General features: G+C 33.5%; 1 protein-coding gene across 1 annotated transcript; it reads right to left on the bottom strand.

Annotated features, from left to right (window-relative positions):
• Positions 1-6,858: 6,858 nt before the first annotated feature.
• LOC107764384 (glycolipid transfer protein 1) lies at positions 6,859-12,171 on the bottom strand. Its single transcript, XM_016582944.2, has 7 exons — positions 12,036-12,171; positions 10,624-10,753; positions 9,530-9,585; positions 8,812-8,942; positions 8,482-8,617; positions 7,692-7,823; positions 6,859-7,197 (listed from the first exon to the last, which is right to left on the bottom strand). The coding sequence occupies exons 2-7, from the start codon at positions 10,739-10,741 to the stop codon at positions 7,162-7,164; spliced, it is 609 nt and encodes a 202-aa protein (XP_016438430.1). The 5' UTR covers positions 10,742-10,753; positions 12,036-12,171; the 3' UTR covers positions 6,859-7,161.
• Positions 12,172-16,774: the final 4,603 nt, after the last annotated feature.

Genomic DNA, 16,774 nt, shown 5'->3' on the forward strand with positions numbered 1-16,774 from the left:
CAGGATTTACTGGCCAACTTCGTGGCTGGTGGGATAATCATTTATCTGTAGAGGAAAAGGCTTTCGTTATTAATGCTACGACAACCGACGAAGGTGTTGATAACATAGGTATGGCTCTAGTAATGGGTAGAGAAGATGCAGTTTATACCCTTATCCTTACTATCTTAGAACATTTCAATGGTAGATTTACCTAGAATCATCAAACCATCCGAACTTTACTTAATGGACTTAGATGTAAGACCCTTAGTGAATTTAGGTGGTATAAAGACACTTTTATGAGTAGAGTTATGGAACTACCCGACAATAAATTTGAGCATTGGAAAGCCAAGTTTATAGATGGTCTCCCTTCCTTATTTGCTGAAAGAGTGAGGAATATGTTAAAAGGTAGTTGCGGTGAGATTCTGTATAATAATTATACCTACGGTAAGCTTATAGGAGTTTGTACACAAGAAGGATTAAAATTGTGTAACGAGCTCAGGCTTTCTAGGCAGCTTAAGATTGATAAGCTTAAAGAAAAGTCCCAATTAGGTGACTTCTGTACCCAGTTCGGTTTACCCGAAACTTCCACTCAAGGTAGGAAGAAGAAAACCAGATATCATAGGTATCCTTACCCAGATAGCCCGTATAAGAAAAAAAGGTCTAGATATAGGCCTAAGGAAGAACGTGATACTAGAAAAGCGCATCGGAAATCTACTCGATTTGCGAAGAATAGATCCAAACGTGATCTCGCTGATATTAAGTGTTATAAGTGTGGAAAGTTTGGTCATATTTCTCCAAATTGCAAGCTTCAAAAGTTAAAAACCTTAGAACTCGATGATGAGTTACACGATAAGGTTTATGGCTTGTTATACACTTCGGGTTCGGAATCTGACTATTACTCGGAAACTGAATCTGAAGCTGAAGTTGAGTTAATTGATTTTTCTGATAATAATAAAAATATTGATACTTCTTGCACTGCTTGCAAAGGTGATATTTGTACTTGTGATAGTGACGAGTTTTATAAATTGCAATCACAATTTGATGATCTTAATATAAAAACTATTACATCTGACAATGTGATAGAACTTTTAAAAGAAGTTACTGATGAAAAACTTCGTGAAAAAATTATTAATTTAGCTGCAAGTTCTAGTTCTAGTAGTTCAAAATCTGTTGAAAAATACAAAAACGAATTTGAACATTTTGCACCATATTCTTTATCTGAAATTAATAGAAGACTTCAAAAGTCCAGTACACCTAGTCGAGATACTTCTTTTGATGATTTAAAAGAAGAAATTGAGAATTTGAAAAGGGATATTAAGTCTCTTAAGCAAAATCAAATGATTTGCGATCACCAAATTACTCAAATTGAGAAAAATAATTCTCTACCTGAATCTTCGACTAAAGGAATTTCTGAATTTTCTAATGATAAAGGAAAAGAAATTTCTGATGAAAAATCTGATTTATTTTTAGGTATGATGCAAATTATTACTGCACACAAATGGTATATTAAATGTACTATTTTAATCGATAATAATTTTTCTATAACTGATATAGCTATGATTGATAGTGGTGCAGATGTAAGCTGCATTCAGGAAGGATTAATTCCTACTAAGTATTTTCAAAAGACCACTCATTTGGTGAAATCCGCTTCTGGTCATGCTTTAGATATAGAGTACAAATTGCCTAATACTCATATTTGCCAGAATAAAGTCTGTATTCCACATTTCTTCTTTTTGGTAAAAAACCAGTTATACCCTCCAATCATACTTGGAACACCTTTTATTAATGCTATTTATCCGTTTAATAATATAGATGAACATGGTTTTTCTGCTACTTATCAAGATAAAAAGATAAGTTATTCCTTTGTTACAGATCCCGTAACTAGAGATATTAATGCCTTGATTAATATGAAACAAAGGCATGTTGATTCATTACAATTAGAAATTCTTAGTATGAATATATTCGATACTATACAATCTGCTAAAGTTCAGCAGAAGATTAAATTGATTGCTGAAAAAATGGCCGTTGATATTTGCACCGATCACCCTAGTGCCTTTTGGAACAGGAAAAGGCATATTGTAACTCTTCCATACGAAGAAAATTTTTGTGAGGATGATATTCCTACTAAATCTCGACCTTGCCAGATGAATGCTGAGCTAGTTGAATTCTGCAAAAACGAGATTGATAGTTTGTTACAAAAGGGTTTGATAAAACCCTCAAAATCTCATTGGTCATGTTCTGCCTTTTATGTTAATAATGCAGCAGAAAAGAAACGAGGTATTCCTCGCTTAGTTATAAATTATAAACCATTAAATAAACATCTAAAATGGATTAAGTATCCTATCCCTAATAAAAGGGACTTGCTATCTAGGTTATATGACGCTAATATATTTTCAAAATTTGATTTAAAATCTGGTTATTGGCAAATTCAAATATTTAAAGAGCATACTTATAGAACTGCTTTCAATGTTCCATATGGGCAATATGAATGGAATGTTATGCCATTTGGTTTGAAAAATGCCCCTTCTGAATTTCAAAAAATTATGAATGATATTTTTAACCCATATTTGGATTTTATCATCGTGTATATTGACGACATATTAGTATTTTCTAAAACTTTGGAGATGCATATTAAGCATCTTGATATTTTCAAGAAAATTGTTATACAAAACAGTTTAGTAATTTCTAAACCTAAGATGAGTTTATTCGAAACGAATGTTCGTTTTTTAGGTCATAATATTTGCCAGGGAAAAATTACCCCAATATAAAGATCAATTGATTTTGCCTCAAAATTTCCTGATGTTATTACTGACAGGACTCAATTACAAAGATTTTTGGGAAGTCTGAATTATATATCCCCTTTCTATAAAAGTTTGTCACGAGATCTAGCCCCTCTATACGATCGGCTGAAGAAAGATCATAAACACCCTTGGACTAACCAACATACTGAGTTAGTCAAAAGTATTAAAGGGCGTGTTAAATCTTTACCTTGTTTAACCCTTGCCAATCCTACTTGGCAAAAGATTATCGAGACAGATGCGTCTAATGTTGGATATGGAGGGATTTTGAAACAAGTAAATCCCAATAATAAGAGTGAATACTTAATAAGATTTCACTCTGGTAAATGGACCGAAGCCCAGAAGAAATATGCTACTGTAGCGCATGAAATGTTAACTATTGTTAAGTGTGTATTGAAATTTCAAGACGACTTATATAACCAAAAGTTTTTGATAAAAACTGATGCTCAATCTGTTAAATATATGTTTGACAAAGATTTTAAGCACGATGCTTCTAAATTAATATTTGCTAGATGGCAGGCTCAACTAGCACCTTTTGATTTTGAAATACAATACAAAAAAGGAATTGATAATTCCCTTCCGGATTTTCTATCCCGGGAATATTTAGAATAGGTTATGAATTATTATACCATGTTTTTTGAGGATGAGGTATTGATCACTATTCTTAAAGTGATTAATTTAAACAGAGACTTACAAGAAGTCATACTTGATATAATTATGGCTGACAAAATTGAAACCATGGAAGAAGAATACTCTAATCTTAATGAAGTTACTAATATTCTTCAGTTAATTGAAAATGAGTTTCCCTGTGGTCAAGATAATATCAGCACCAGAATTATGATATCCTTTTTAATTAATAATGATTTGCAATTTCTGCAGAATGGACCCTTCATGGGTCACCAGGGGCAGAGGTAGGGGAAGATCTTCCCCTAGTAGGACTTATTCTCAGGGATCGTCATACGGATCCTCGTCAAACTCACCAGTAATACAAAGAGGAAAAAAGAGTTTGATAAACTCAAAGGTACCGCATACAGGTGAATCCTCAGGACATTCTGTACATTTGGAAGATATTCCAGAAGATAGTCCGTTATATGGACATCTGCAGGCTTATTTAGCATCCAAAAAGCAAAGTGATACTTTTGCTTCAATTGCTAAAGAGGAAGACAATGATGATATCAAGTCATATGAAAAGTTACCAAAGAGAGAAATGATATTTCTCCTTGAAAACTCTGAGATTCAGAGAAAAGAAGAACCATGGAAAATATTCTAGAGATATCTGATTAATGGGTTATACTATCCGGGTGAATCATATAAAACCCGCACTTATTATGAGACTATCCTGATCAGTACAGGAAGTGCAGAATTCCAGCACTTTTCGGGTTATAACACGAATGAAAATGTTTATAACTTTTCAAAAGTCATTATCAAACAGATTATATCTGTTGAAGAATGGGGTATTTCAACAATGAAAGAAAGGCAGATAAGCCTTAATAAATCACCTATGAATTTCACTTATTGGGATTATATCCAAGCATTTGATAGGGTGCTTTATTATAACAATGAGAGACATAAACATACTTGGTTTATCAAAGTATGTGCAAAGGTATTTACAGGACCTATCCCTAACTGGTTTTTAAACTGGTGGTCATACCACGGTCCTACTACCAAGATTTTGCCTGAACCATTCCTAAAGTTATACAAAGAATGGACAAAAGCTTCGCCATTTTTAACCGTGTTATATCACGCAGATCATATCTGCTATCTAGAAAAAATTGATCAAATCTATTTCTTTATTGAATTTTCTATTCCCTGGATCCATAAATGGACTCCGGAATTAGGTTATACGGAAGAACAAATCCCTTGTTTATATAGGGTATTTTACAACAATTTTTGGGACAAATTAATGAAGACTGATCCCAAAACAAAAACGTTATATGGACAAGAATTATTGGATTCTATCAAAACACAAATCCAATTATATATAACGGCCCCTCAAAAGAGGATAATAGAAGAGAGCACAGTTAAACATATTGCTCGAAGAATCTCAATTCAAGACGGAGATAAAATTGATTTGATAAATCAATACTTAGAAGGATTGAAAAGAAATTTGCTCCAGTCACTAGATCAGTGCGAAAAATCAGACACTTCAATGAGAAGTGAAACGAGTGGTGATAACCTCGTAGAAGATACACAACCAATACAGCCAGAAATGATATTATCTGACAGAGATATCGACAAGGTGGAAGAATTCCTCCAACAAATGCACAATTTGGACAAAAAGAAGACTTGACAGCTTATCAGCCGCCAGGACCCACTTAAATAGTAGATACACTGTTCATCCACAGTAGAAACACTGTTCAACTACAGTAGAAACACTGTGTAGGGACCCAGATGTGGGACCCAATTTACTATTTTAGATTCTTTTTTTTTTATATAAGGAGGCTTCTTCAATTGAAGAAGAAGAGCCGGAACCCCCCTCTCTCTCTACTCTCTCTCCTCTCTCTCTCTCAACCAACTCCCTTTGTAAAGATTTAGTTTATAGTTTGTAAATCAGTTAAAGTTAAATAAAAGTTTTGAAGTTCAGTTCATCTTCAGGGCCTTGCTTCTCGGCCTTCAAGGTAAGTATTCTCTTTTCTTTTTAGTATTATAAATACTTAGTTTCTCTCCCCAGCCGTGACTATGTCCGGCTAAACGGATTTATATCTATGTTGAAGAACTAATTTCTCTTGCATATTAACCATGAAGAATCCAGACTCTTTCAAAATATAAAGAAATTTTTAATATAGTTTCTTGATTTGGTTCCAAGATGGTGGTACAGTCGATTCTGGTAGTACTCTTATTAGCTTTGTCTTAGTGGCTACGTCTAGCCAGCTGTGACATTAAAGCCCACTGAAATTGTCAAAAGGGCTACCTCTTTCACAGTTAGAACTGCTAGACACATGGGCTCAATAAGAGTATGTATCGGGCTTAGACATGCCCCTTGCTTGGGTAAAAGGATATAGATCCTTCCATACAGTCATTAAACTATAATAGAATTTCCGTATATTTCGAATCCTTATTGGTCATGCGGACTACCGCCAACCTTTAAAGGTTACTAAAGCAGCTAGATCTGGATGGCCGTGCGAATTACCGCCCGCCTACCCTATAATAATAATAGTAATAATAGTAATAATAGTAATAATAATAATAGTAATAGTAATAGTAATAATAATAGTAATAGTAGTAGTAATAATAATAGTAGTAGTAATAATAGTAATAATAGTAGTAATAGTAGTAATAATAGTAATAATAATAGTAATAGTAGTAATAGTAGCAATAATAGTAATAATAGTAATAATAATAGTAATAGTAGTAATAGTAGTAATAATAGTAATAGTAGTAATAATAATAGTAGTAATAGTAGTAATAATAATAATAATAGTAATAGTAGTAATAATAATAGTAGTAATAGTAGTACTAATAATAATAGTAATAGTAATACTAATAATAATAATAGTAGTAGTAGTAGTAATAATAATAATAATAATAATAATAATAATAATAGTAGTAGTAGTAGTAGTAGTAGTAATAATAATAGTAGTAGTAGTAGTAATAATAATAATAATAATAATAATAATAATAATTATTATTATTATTATTATTATTATTATTATTATTATGGCAATTTATTCCATCCTAGAATCCTATCTTTTCATTGGTTAGGCTCGTGAAGTTTATGTAATACGGAAATTGTGATACGATTACTTTAGTTTCTTTTAGATGGTGGTGTCCAAACTTAACTTGGGTTCGACTATTTCACAGAATACATGTTACCTCTCACTAGCTCAAGTACCGAGTAATTATACCTACCAAATCTTAAGCAAAATACCACCTGACATTGGTGTCTCTGCTGGAATTTGAAAATTTTGAAAACTTTTGCATGGTTCACTTTACCTACTACATTGACCACTAGACTACATCCTTGAGTGATGGTTACTTTAGCAATTTATGGGTTTGTATTTTTCTATAAGCAGCTGTAAAATCTTAATATGTTGAAATAGGACAGCACACTTGTAATTTACACGAATGAATAGAATTATGCGGTAATAACACTTACTGAACAATACATTCACTTGAAGTCCTTAAACATGTAAAATCACAAGAGGTGATCATGATCTGGAAAATGAAATTAAATATTTGAGTCAAAACACTATTCTCCAGAATCACTTATTGCCTCAATCCAGTTCCTTCCGTTTTAAGTTACAAACCAAATGTCTTTAAAAAAAGCTCATTGTCTGCTGCTACAGCTATTCATGGTACAACAGGATAAAGCAGAAGTATGGTTGTTTCAGAAGTTTCTCTCAGTGTGGATGAATCTCAACTGAGTTGCAAACTTCCTTTAGACTTAAGATGCTTTCAGATCATCCATTCCTACGCTGGCCTGCAATGGCGACAATGGTAAACAAATTTTTACTGTCACCGTTTATATTCCCTGAATTGAAATGCAAGAAAACATGATACTAGAGGCCCTTCAGCTATTCCACTAGTTAATCAGTCATGCAGTGAAAACTGAAGACAACTAGCTATACCGATTTGAGAAGTTTATGGGTTCTGAACTTGACATCGAACCTACGTCTCCTCTTAGTTATTGGGTTCTCAATTAAACATTTATACATACTTAATGAATTTCCTAATATAAATACAGGATTTAAGCAAAAGCTACTCGGTCGGGTCCGAACCCGTAGGCATACTCTAGCTCCACCCCTGGAAGCGGATCCAAGAACATCTAAAAGATCAATGTGTCGGAAAGTGGAGCAAGTTCTTTTTTCTTTTCGTTCTTTAGGTGGGGGCTGGGAAAGAACAACTACAATAATGTAAGCCCAGGGAAAAATCCAAGCATCTATCTGATGAATATCCGCCAATAAAAAATCTTACCAAGAACTTGTGGTTCTCTTCGAGAAGCGGTGAGAAAGTAGTACAGAACTGTCCAATGTCACTGTCAATATCACCAGTCCCACATATTACATCCATAAACTTCTTCCTATCTGGAGCGAGCTTCATTGCCACCTATAATTACAATCCAATGTTGTTAGAGAGAGAGAGAGAGTTCAACTTCAAAAATAGCAATAACCAGAAGCAGATGTCTGGCTGGTTGATCATACTTCAGTTTAAATTTTAATAACGGAGTGGAAAAAAAAAAAAGGAAAGTAAACTGCGACTTCCTCTCAATCGCGAAATAAAAAACATCGGTCCGAGTCGACAAGAGAAGAAAGCATTTTATAGAATAACTAATCCAACATGAATATGAGAGGAAATATAGAGAAAAAGGAGGATGGCAGAAATACCAAAGTTTTCCCCCTATATATCAGTAAAGTGCAGTTCACACCATTAGTCAGCAGCAGCGTATAAGGTCACTGGGCTTAGACTAACATTCATATAGTAGGAAACAATACTGAAGCTAAATTGTGCATTTGACTGCCTATGACATATCTTAAAACTATAACGGAAGAAAAGAATATACCGGTTAAGCAGATAATATTGGTAATTGGAAACCAAAATAACCCAACATGGATTTTCTTCTGCAAAGATCAATAGTAGCAACCACATTCCAAGACCAGAGAAAAGTAGAGTCTCATAGTTTGCATGGAAATAAGTATGGGAAAAGATGCAACTGTTCCAGATCAATAGCATTAGCAGCGAAGTTCAGGGCATATGAAACAGTTACCGAAAAACTCGAACTCGCTAACCATCCATGAAACTTTTTCAAGGTCTTGCTGTAAGAATCAGAGCAAGCTTGTGACATCGCCCAGTCCCCATGCTCCAGTAAATTCCTAAACAGCTCCACCAAGAAATCCATAGCCCTAAAGACATAATGACAGATTCTTTTAATTGTAATTCAGTTGACCAGAATGCTAATGCATGTGAGAATTTGGACATGGATGCTGCTGAGTGATTTGTATGAGTAAAATCTGAGCATGGGAAAAGACATCATCGAGAAGATGAATAACTACCATAAAAGAGATCATGTAAAATGAGATGGAAAATTATTCTCAACCTTGTCAACCAAAGAAGACCATTTGTGCAACTGGAAGAGCCTTTTGCTGTCTTCGCTTCAACCTCTTCTTGCACCATGCTGTACAAGTTTGTATATTTTGTTGGGTTTGACAAGTACTTGTTTTCTAACCTCTGCAGCATCATTATTCAATACCAGATTTTAGAAATGAAGCATCTACCAATTTCAACAACAGAAAAGGAAAGATCGACTGGGTTTCCTTCAACCTCTTCTTGCACCATGCAGCAAGATAAGTGAATAGAAACTATTTGCATGGCATGGTTCAAGGATAAAGTGCCTAAGAATATGTAGTTCCATAATATAGTAAGTTAAAAACCAAGGTCGAGCTAGTTCAGTTGCCTGGCCAAATAAACTCATTGTTCTCAAGATAACTACTCTACAAACTGTGATAAAAGGCCATTAATTCAGACACGCTGGATTCCTGGAAACAATTATTCTAACATTGCTTTCCTGTTCATTCAGGGAAGGCAAGTGGTAGAGAGAAGGATCAAAAGAGAATATTATCCGGAATCCCCGAAATTAAATGAATTAATTAATGAGGGAGTATGAGAGGAAGAAAAGAGACTTTACTATAAGAAATGTTGTGAACTCCAAACTCAAAAGCAATATTACCGAGTATTAGCAGGTAGAATTTGAGCAAAAGAAAATAAGCAAGCAAAACATCTGGAAATGTTCAGATGATTGGCAATGGGAGACTGACCGTTATATTTCCACCAATATCAGACTTGACCAATGCCATGGCAGCTCCAAACTTCTCTAAATTTGGATTAAACCAAAGGGATAATCAGTTAACATGCTTCCAGCATGTTTTTGAGATGTAGAAGACAAAACTGACAAAGCATGAGTGGTCCTTTACAAAGGAAACTGACACGGGGTAAAGCTTTATGCAACATAGAAGAGAGAAGAAAAGAAAATACTTTGACAAATTACCATTACATTTTCCGTAAGGAAGAGCCTTAGCATAAAATTCTATTCCCAAGTTTAAATTGCAACTAACATTTACGAGTAAAAGAAGTTTCCAGCTTGGTGTTTGCTTCAAAATTTTCAACCAAAAAAGACTTGTTTTGGAAGAAAAAAAAAATCGATTTTTCTAACTTTTATCTTAAGCAAAAAAATGTTTTTTCATCCAAATACCAAGAAAGAAAAAGTTTTATAGTTTTTTAAAGTTCTACAGTTCTGCAAAAGCTAAAAAGCTATTCTTTCTTGGTATTAGGTTCTAAAACAATTTTTGGAAAAAATTGAATATTTTTTGGTTGAAACTCTACTTCAAATTTTTAAACCAAAAACCACCTTTACGGTTTACCATATCAGCTTCTTCGAGCTTCATCTTGAAAGCTCAGGTGGTCAAAACTGCAAATGCCATCATATTATACTTATTTTTTTAAGTTTAACTGCCATCAATATCATACTTGCCAAGATTGAAACATCATAAGGTAGATATTGCGACACCCTAATTTCTTGCATAAATTATAAGATGGTTATGGTGCAATTTGATCAATATCATAACTGGATTTTATTGGGAAAATTAACATCAAGCATTAGATTGACAAAGCAAAAGAAAAAAAGGAAGGAGCTTATCCAGAGTATCTGATCTTGAGAATGAAATATCAGCACTACGAAGAAGCTTAAGCAAGACTCTTCATAAAATTAAAATACCAGACTAACTTTTTTTTTGTTTACATTTGACTAGTCATGAAGAAGTCAAAGCAAAGGGGATCAGTGAAGCACTTGTATATCAAATGAAACACAGGAGAACAGATTATAAATCCCAAGTAAAAGCACCAGATATAGTACCTATAATGGGTAAGATGTGTTTGCAGACATCTAAGAAAGGTTTGGTAAGCATTACTCCTTCCTCAGACTTGACATGTTTGATTCCTTCTAAAGCAGGGGCGAAGACTGTGCCTTCCATTCTTCTGCTTTACTGCATCAGTTTATAGCAACATAAAAGTTAAAATCCTAAGGAAGTACATTTACATGGAAATAAATCACTTATTAATCCAGTAGTTTATCCAGAAATAGCCGAAAGCCTTGATAATAATGATGCTTAAGATAATAAGACGTAAAACTTCTCTTATTGTTGAAGCTAAGGATGGGTAGCATCAACATATAGTCAAAAGAATCTGCAGAAGTTATCAAAAACTACACACTTAGATGCCAAGCCAACCAATTGGGATAATGACCAAAAAGTTGAAAAATCTGAATTTATTAAGATAAAGGCAAAAATGAATGCCATTAAGAGTAAATTACCGCAAAGAACAACCACACTGTAAAAAGAATCAGTTGTTGATAATCACTTTTGTAACAAAAATCCAAGTCAATCAAGACTATTAGAAATGACTACAGGCACGTTTATGCAATGGTTGTATCACTGCGCTCAGTCCAAAGGCATATCCAAAATTTGAACTTTAAGGGTTTGGGATTCTAGGACAACGACCTCAAATGCTAGTAATTGAGTTCTGAATTTAACTTTTGTACAATATTTAGTGAATTTCTCAACTAGATTCTGCCGAACCCATATCTTAAAAAGCCTACATCAGCCCCTGGCACACTTCTTTGAATACTGTAGTAATGAGTTCAGACTTAATATGAATAAATATTTTTTTACACCTATGCAACTATAGATATCTTAGGCTGAGTCAAAACTAGTGGAGGTGCTTGATCCACCAATGGGCACTTCAAGCAACAACTGATGGTTCTAGCATAAACTGAATTCACAACCAAACAAACAAACGCTCAGATCGCCCCATTACTTAGATCCCGATTATCAACTTGACTATCCATTAAACTTGGCTTCAGAATTCGGTTGATCAAATTCAATTATACTTCAACATCAGTCTACTCTTAAAACTTAAAAGATTTAAACAAAAAATATCTCACTTTAAAATTAACCGCATCAAATCAAACGGATAGTATGCAGAATCATAAACTACGAATGTACCCCAAAAAAAGGATATAATCACTAGTCTGTTCGGTGTTATAGCACTCATATACTGATCCAGGATCTAAAACCCGGTGGATATATAATATACGCATGTTGAATCGGCCTTTCGACATGCCATCTAACTAAATGCATAAACAAATCAGACGAGATCTGCTTACACAGAAATGTGAGCTATATCTTTGATCTTCAAATTTATTGAAATATACAAGTAATTGAATGAATCGAAGCTAGTTGAAGAATTGATATTTGATACAAAAGATACCTTGGTGAATATGCTCTTTTCTCTAGATATTCGAGCTTCCGAAGGACGCTACTGTCAGTGAGTGAGGAACAAATGAACAAGCTTCGCTATTTATACTACACGCAATATACGGACTATGAAGGATTCCGTGGTTGCGAAACGCAAGGTGCGGTGTCGTTTCAGCCTACGCGAATCTGCGACGAGACTCAAATTGTTTGTTTTCCCGAAAGAGTCAAAACTATCACAGTCATTTGCTAAATGGTTTATAAATACCTTCTGTCCATCTATTCGTTCAAAAAATACACTCCGTCCATTTATCCGTTCAAAAAAACACATAAAGTTAATTCTATTAACAAAAATACCCTCGTGACTAACGGCAGAACTAGTGGGTCTTTCATTTAATGACGTGAAGATTTTTAATTGGGCCACGTGCCAATCTTTGACTAGAACAAAAAATGAATATTATTTCAACCCATTTACCTGGTCCGACCCTATTTATTTGACCCGCTTAATTATTTTCTTTCTTTTTCTTTGATTTTTTCCCTCTCTTTTTCCTTATCACCCAGCACACCCACTCTCACCCACTCTCATTCACAAAGAATTTTTAGCATTTCTTTATTGAAACAAATCTTTCTTTGTGTTTGAAAATATGGCTTTGACTTTCACTTCATCTACAATTCATGGCTCTTTGTCCTCCTCTTCTTCTTCTTATGAACATCTCAAAGGTAACCCTTTACTTTTTTTTTTTTTTTTTTTACCTTTTATAGATTCAATCTTTATACTACAATGTGATAATTTTAAGTTTTTTAGCACCTTGGTTTCAATTTTTGTGTGTGCTTGTATCAGTTATATGTAGTTGTTTTTTCTCTGTTATTTCGTGACTCTTTTGTCTTCTTATGAACAATCCAAAGATTTTCATTACTTGTCCCTTTCAAAGTTTCAATATTTCTTCTATATTTGATTGATATATTTGGACAATTTTAGCATTTGGGCTCAATTTTTTTGTTTCACATTTTTTGTTTGTTTTGATCTTTGTCTTCTTACTTAACAACCCAAATGTATCTGTTGATTTTCCATTTAAGAGTTTCAATATTTATCCTGAATTTGATTGGAGAAATTTCAGAATCTGGTTTGAATTTTGGGTATTTGATTTTGGGTTTTATCTATTCTTTAATTAATTTATTATTGTGTGTATGCATTGTTCCAATTGGAGAAGAAGAAAGGGGGAGATCAGATGAGTGGGAATGAGTGTGGTAGATACTACCCATTTTTGTAAATGGGTCGGATAAGGTAAATGGGTTGAAATAATATCCATTTTCTGTTCCAGTCAAAGATTGCCACGTGGCCCAATTAAAAATCGCCACGTCATTAAATGAAAGACCCACCAGTTATGCCGTTAGTCGGGGGTATTTTTGTTAATAGAATTAACTTCGTATATTTTTTTGAACGGATAGATGGATGGAGTGTATTTTTTTGAACGGATAGATGAACGGAGGGTATTTATAAACCATTTAGCAAACGATAGGGATAGTTTTGGCCCTTTTCTGTTGCGGTTTTAATAAGGGTATCAAATTTTTTGACTTTTTTTTTAATAATTACATACTTAGAGATTGTATAAAAAGATCTATAAATCGTATTAATTCTTTTCTAGTTAAAAATATTGAAGATATCATAATTAGCGAGAATTTTATTTTACGTTTTAAATAATAATGATATCGAGCTAATTAAAATAAAAATACGTTTTAAGAGAAAGATTTTTTTTTTTTGCAGACCTTTCCTTACTTGAATAGAATTTTGATAAATTGAATTTGATTGATTTCACGTTAGAAAATTTTAGGTTGTGCTTCTAATATTGTGTGCTTTCAATTTACATATTTAATAGATTTTATAATTTATTTTACAAGTCAATGAGTAAGAAATAATGAGGAAATTTAAATCAACAAAGAGAGTGTACATATAAGTAAGAAGAAAAAGGGGGATATAAATTAAAAGAGTTAGATCAAAAATTCTAAAATCAAAGTCCTTCTGCATTTTAAAGTTTTTTCTCTTCTACAAGTTGTTCGTCCAACTGCAAGACTCGTCATTTACTGATGTGGTAACTTTTTCTCAGAGACATATCTCAAAACTATGACTCTTCAGATTCAAAAATGGTAAGTATATGTTTGAAATCCTTGTCATAGAGAATTTATTTCCAGATAATTTGAAAGAATGCTTACATTGATTTTCTTTTGGAAGAATGCTTACATTGAAAAAAAAGAGAATTACATGTAAATTGTATATCAAAACTTCATGTACAAGCACCTTTATTCTTACTTGCATCATGTATGGATGGAAAGAGGACCAACAAATACAGAAGGAAGACAACATATATGATACAAAAAAAGAGTGAGCAGGCCTATAGTGCAACAAAAAAAGGTAACGACATAAGATGACTATTTTAATCTTTTTCGCATGTTAATCGGTTTTCCCTTTCAAAACCATGAAAATAAATAGTGGAAATTCGTTAAAATGGAAAACAAACATAAATTAATTTTGTTACAGCATATGTTGACTAATGAATTATTTGCAATTAGGAACTCTCTGTGTGATACTTTTTCTATTTAAGAGTCAAATAGCTTTTCAATTATGACTTCTTAAAATATTTTTAAAGTTTTGAATAAGTAGATATTATAACTTATTGTGAAGAAGCAAGCTTATCCCCGCTCCAATCGGCAGTTGCTAGGTTTCCCCATCTCTTCTAAACTTCCCCCGGTCTTCGGCCCGAGCTGTATGAGGCAAAAACTCGTCCCGCATACGGTTCAGAGGCCATATGTATCTTTGCAGTTAGGAATTCTCCCTATCTAGATTCAAGATCTTAAGTTGATGATGTATTTGCAGTTAGGAATATAAATATATATGTAAAATTCTTTTATTTAAATCTCAACAAATGTTGAATTCAAATCCATAATTTTAATGAGAGCTGCTTCTTGGCTACACTCATAATGGCCCAACGATGGCCACACCCGTGAAATGCCCTTAAAACCTTTGATTTCATATTTGGCTTAACAACCATTATTTTCCTCCAAAGTATTTCCCAAATAAACTAATAACTATTGATTATCCCAAAATATTGATCTCATAAAATCATCATTCTCTCGTGGAAAGATCAAAAGTCTTCATATGTACACGTATATTGGTATATATTTTTAGATTTTAAAATAAAATTTATACGGATGGGAAAATCAAAAGCCTTCGTATATATACGTATAATATTTTTCGAAAATTTATACGGTATATAAATTCGAGTAACCCTACTATATCATACACATATGATAAGAGATCTTTCATTAAATACATAATTCACCACCCTTCCCTTAACCTAAACATGAATGCTAACCAAAAAACTAGTTCGGAGCCATTAGAATTGAATAACAACCTAGAAACTAGGTCGGAGCAACTAAGGAATACATTACACATATCATTAGGGTTGAATTCAGACGATAGTTTGATGAATGAAGATGAGTGGGTCAACATTGATTCAGACGACAACTTCAATGATGGAGAAGATCACGTTGATGATGCTGATGATAATGATGATGATGACGGCCACTATCTATAGGAAGATGGAGAATATGGAGAGGACAGGGAAATGTCTAATGAGTTCAATGAAGAAGATCTAGTAATTGGTCAAATTACTGGAATGTGGTTCAGTAATAAGGATGTTATATTTGATTTTCATAAAGAACATGCAAGATTATTAGGGTTTTGCATTGTCAAAAGAACATCAAACAAAAAAAGATGGTGATATTGTAAGGTATGTGCAATATGGTTGTGATAGATCTAGGAAACCAATGAATAAGCATGTTACCAAGAGGAGGAACTGTCGTGCTAGATTAAATGAAATTTTGGAGGAGAATAGTTCATGGCGTGTTTCAAAGATGGTTAAAAAACATAATCATCAATTAGAACCGGCACTATCGCGATTGATGGCTGGACACATGTCTCTTAGTAAGTCTCTTAAGAGAGATTTTATAGCCAAAGATATTGTTGGCTTAAGACCCTCAAAAAATATAAGAGTCACTAAAGTACTTGCTAGTGGCCCCAAAAATCAGGGTTGTACACCAGTGGACTGTAGAAATTATATTTTGAAGAGTAGAAAGCTTCAATTGTAAGAAGGGGACGCACAATCATTACTCAAGTTCTTCAGTGACATGTAGCAAAAAGATAGGGAATTTTACTACTATGCAGATGTGGATAGTTTTGGTCAACTTCGTAATATCGTATGGGTTCATTCACACTCTAAGGTTGCATATGAGGAGTTCCATGATGTAATATGCCTTGATACCACATACCTTGTGAATCGATACAAAATATGTGATGACCCAAAGGGTCATCTTATGTTTTAGAACTTGATTCCATATTCCGAGGTCTTCAAAACCTCATTTTATTCATTCTTGATTTGCGTGCACAGTTCGGGCATGTATCCAGAAAGCTCTTATGTGAAAAATTTATGAAATAATAATTTTTGGCCTAAAAAGTTAATGTTTGTTGACTTCGGTCAACGTTTTGGGTAAAGGGACCCGACTCATATTTTAATGATCCCGGTAGATCCGTAGTAAAATATGTGACCTGGGCATATGCCCGAAATAGAATTTCGAGGTCCCAAGCCCGAAAAAATAAATTTTTGATGAAAATTGTAAGACTGAAAACCTAAGGAATTAAAGAAATTGATTAATGTTTGATATCGTTGGTATCAGGCCCATATTTTGGTTTCGGAGCCC

This window comes from Nicotiana tabacum, chromosome 8 (genome assembly GCF_000715075.1).
Source record: "Nicotiana tabacum cultivar K326 chromosome 8, ASM71507v2, whole genome shotgun sequence".
Taxonomy (NCBI): domain Eukaryota; kingdom Viridiplantae; phylum Streptophyta; class Magnoliopsida; order Solanales; family Solanaceae; genus Nicotiana; species Nicotiana tabacum.

Bases quoted from the DNA above. Each gene is read 5' to 3' on its own strand.
- LOC107764384 (XM_016582944.2), bottom strand. From the start codon at position 10,741: ATGGAAGGCACAGTCTTCGCCCCTGCTTTAGAAGGAATCAAACATGTC. The intron at 9,586-10,623 runs GTACTATATCTG...ATCCAAATTTAG, and splicing joins ACACATCTTACCCATTATAG to AGAAGTTTGGAGCTGCCATG. The intron at 7,824-8,481 runs GTAACTGTTTCA...TTGTAATTATAG, and splicing joins TAGCGAGTTCGAGTTTTTCG to GTGGCAATGAAGCTCGCTCC.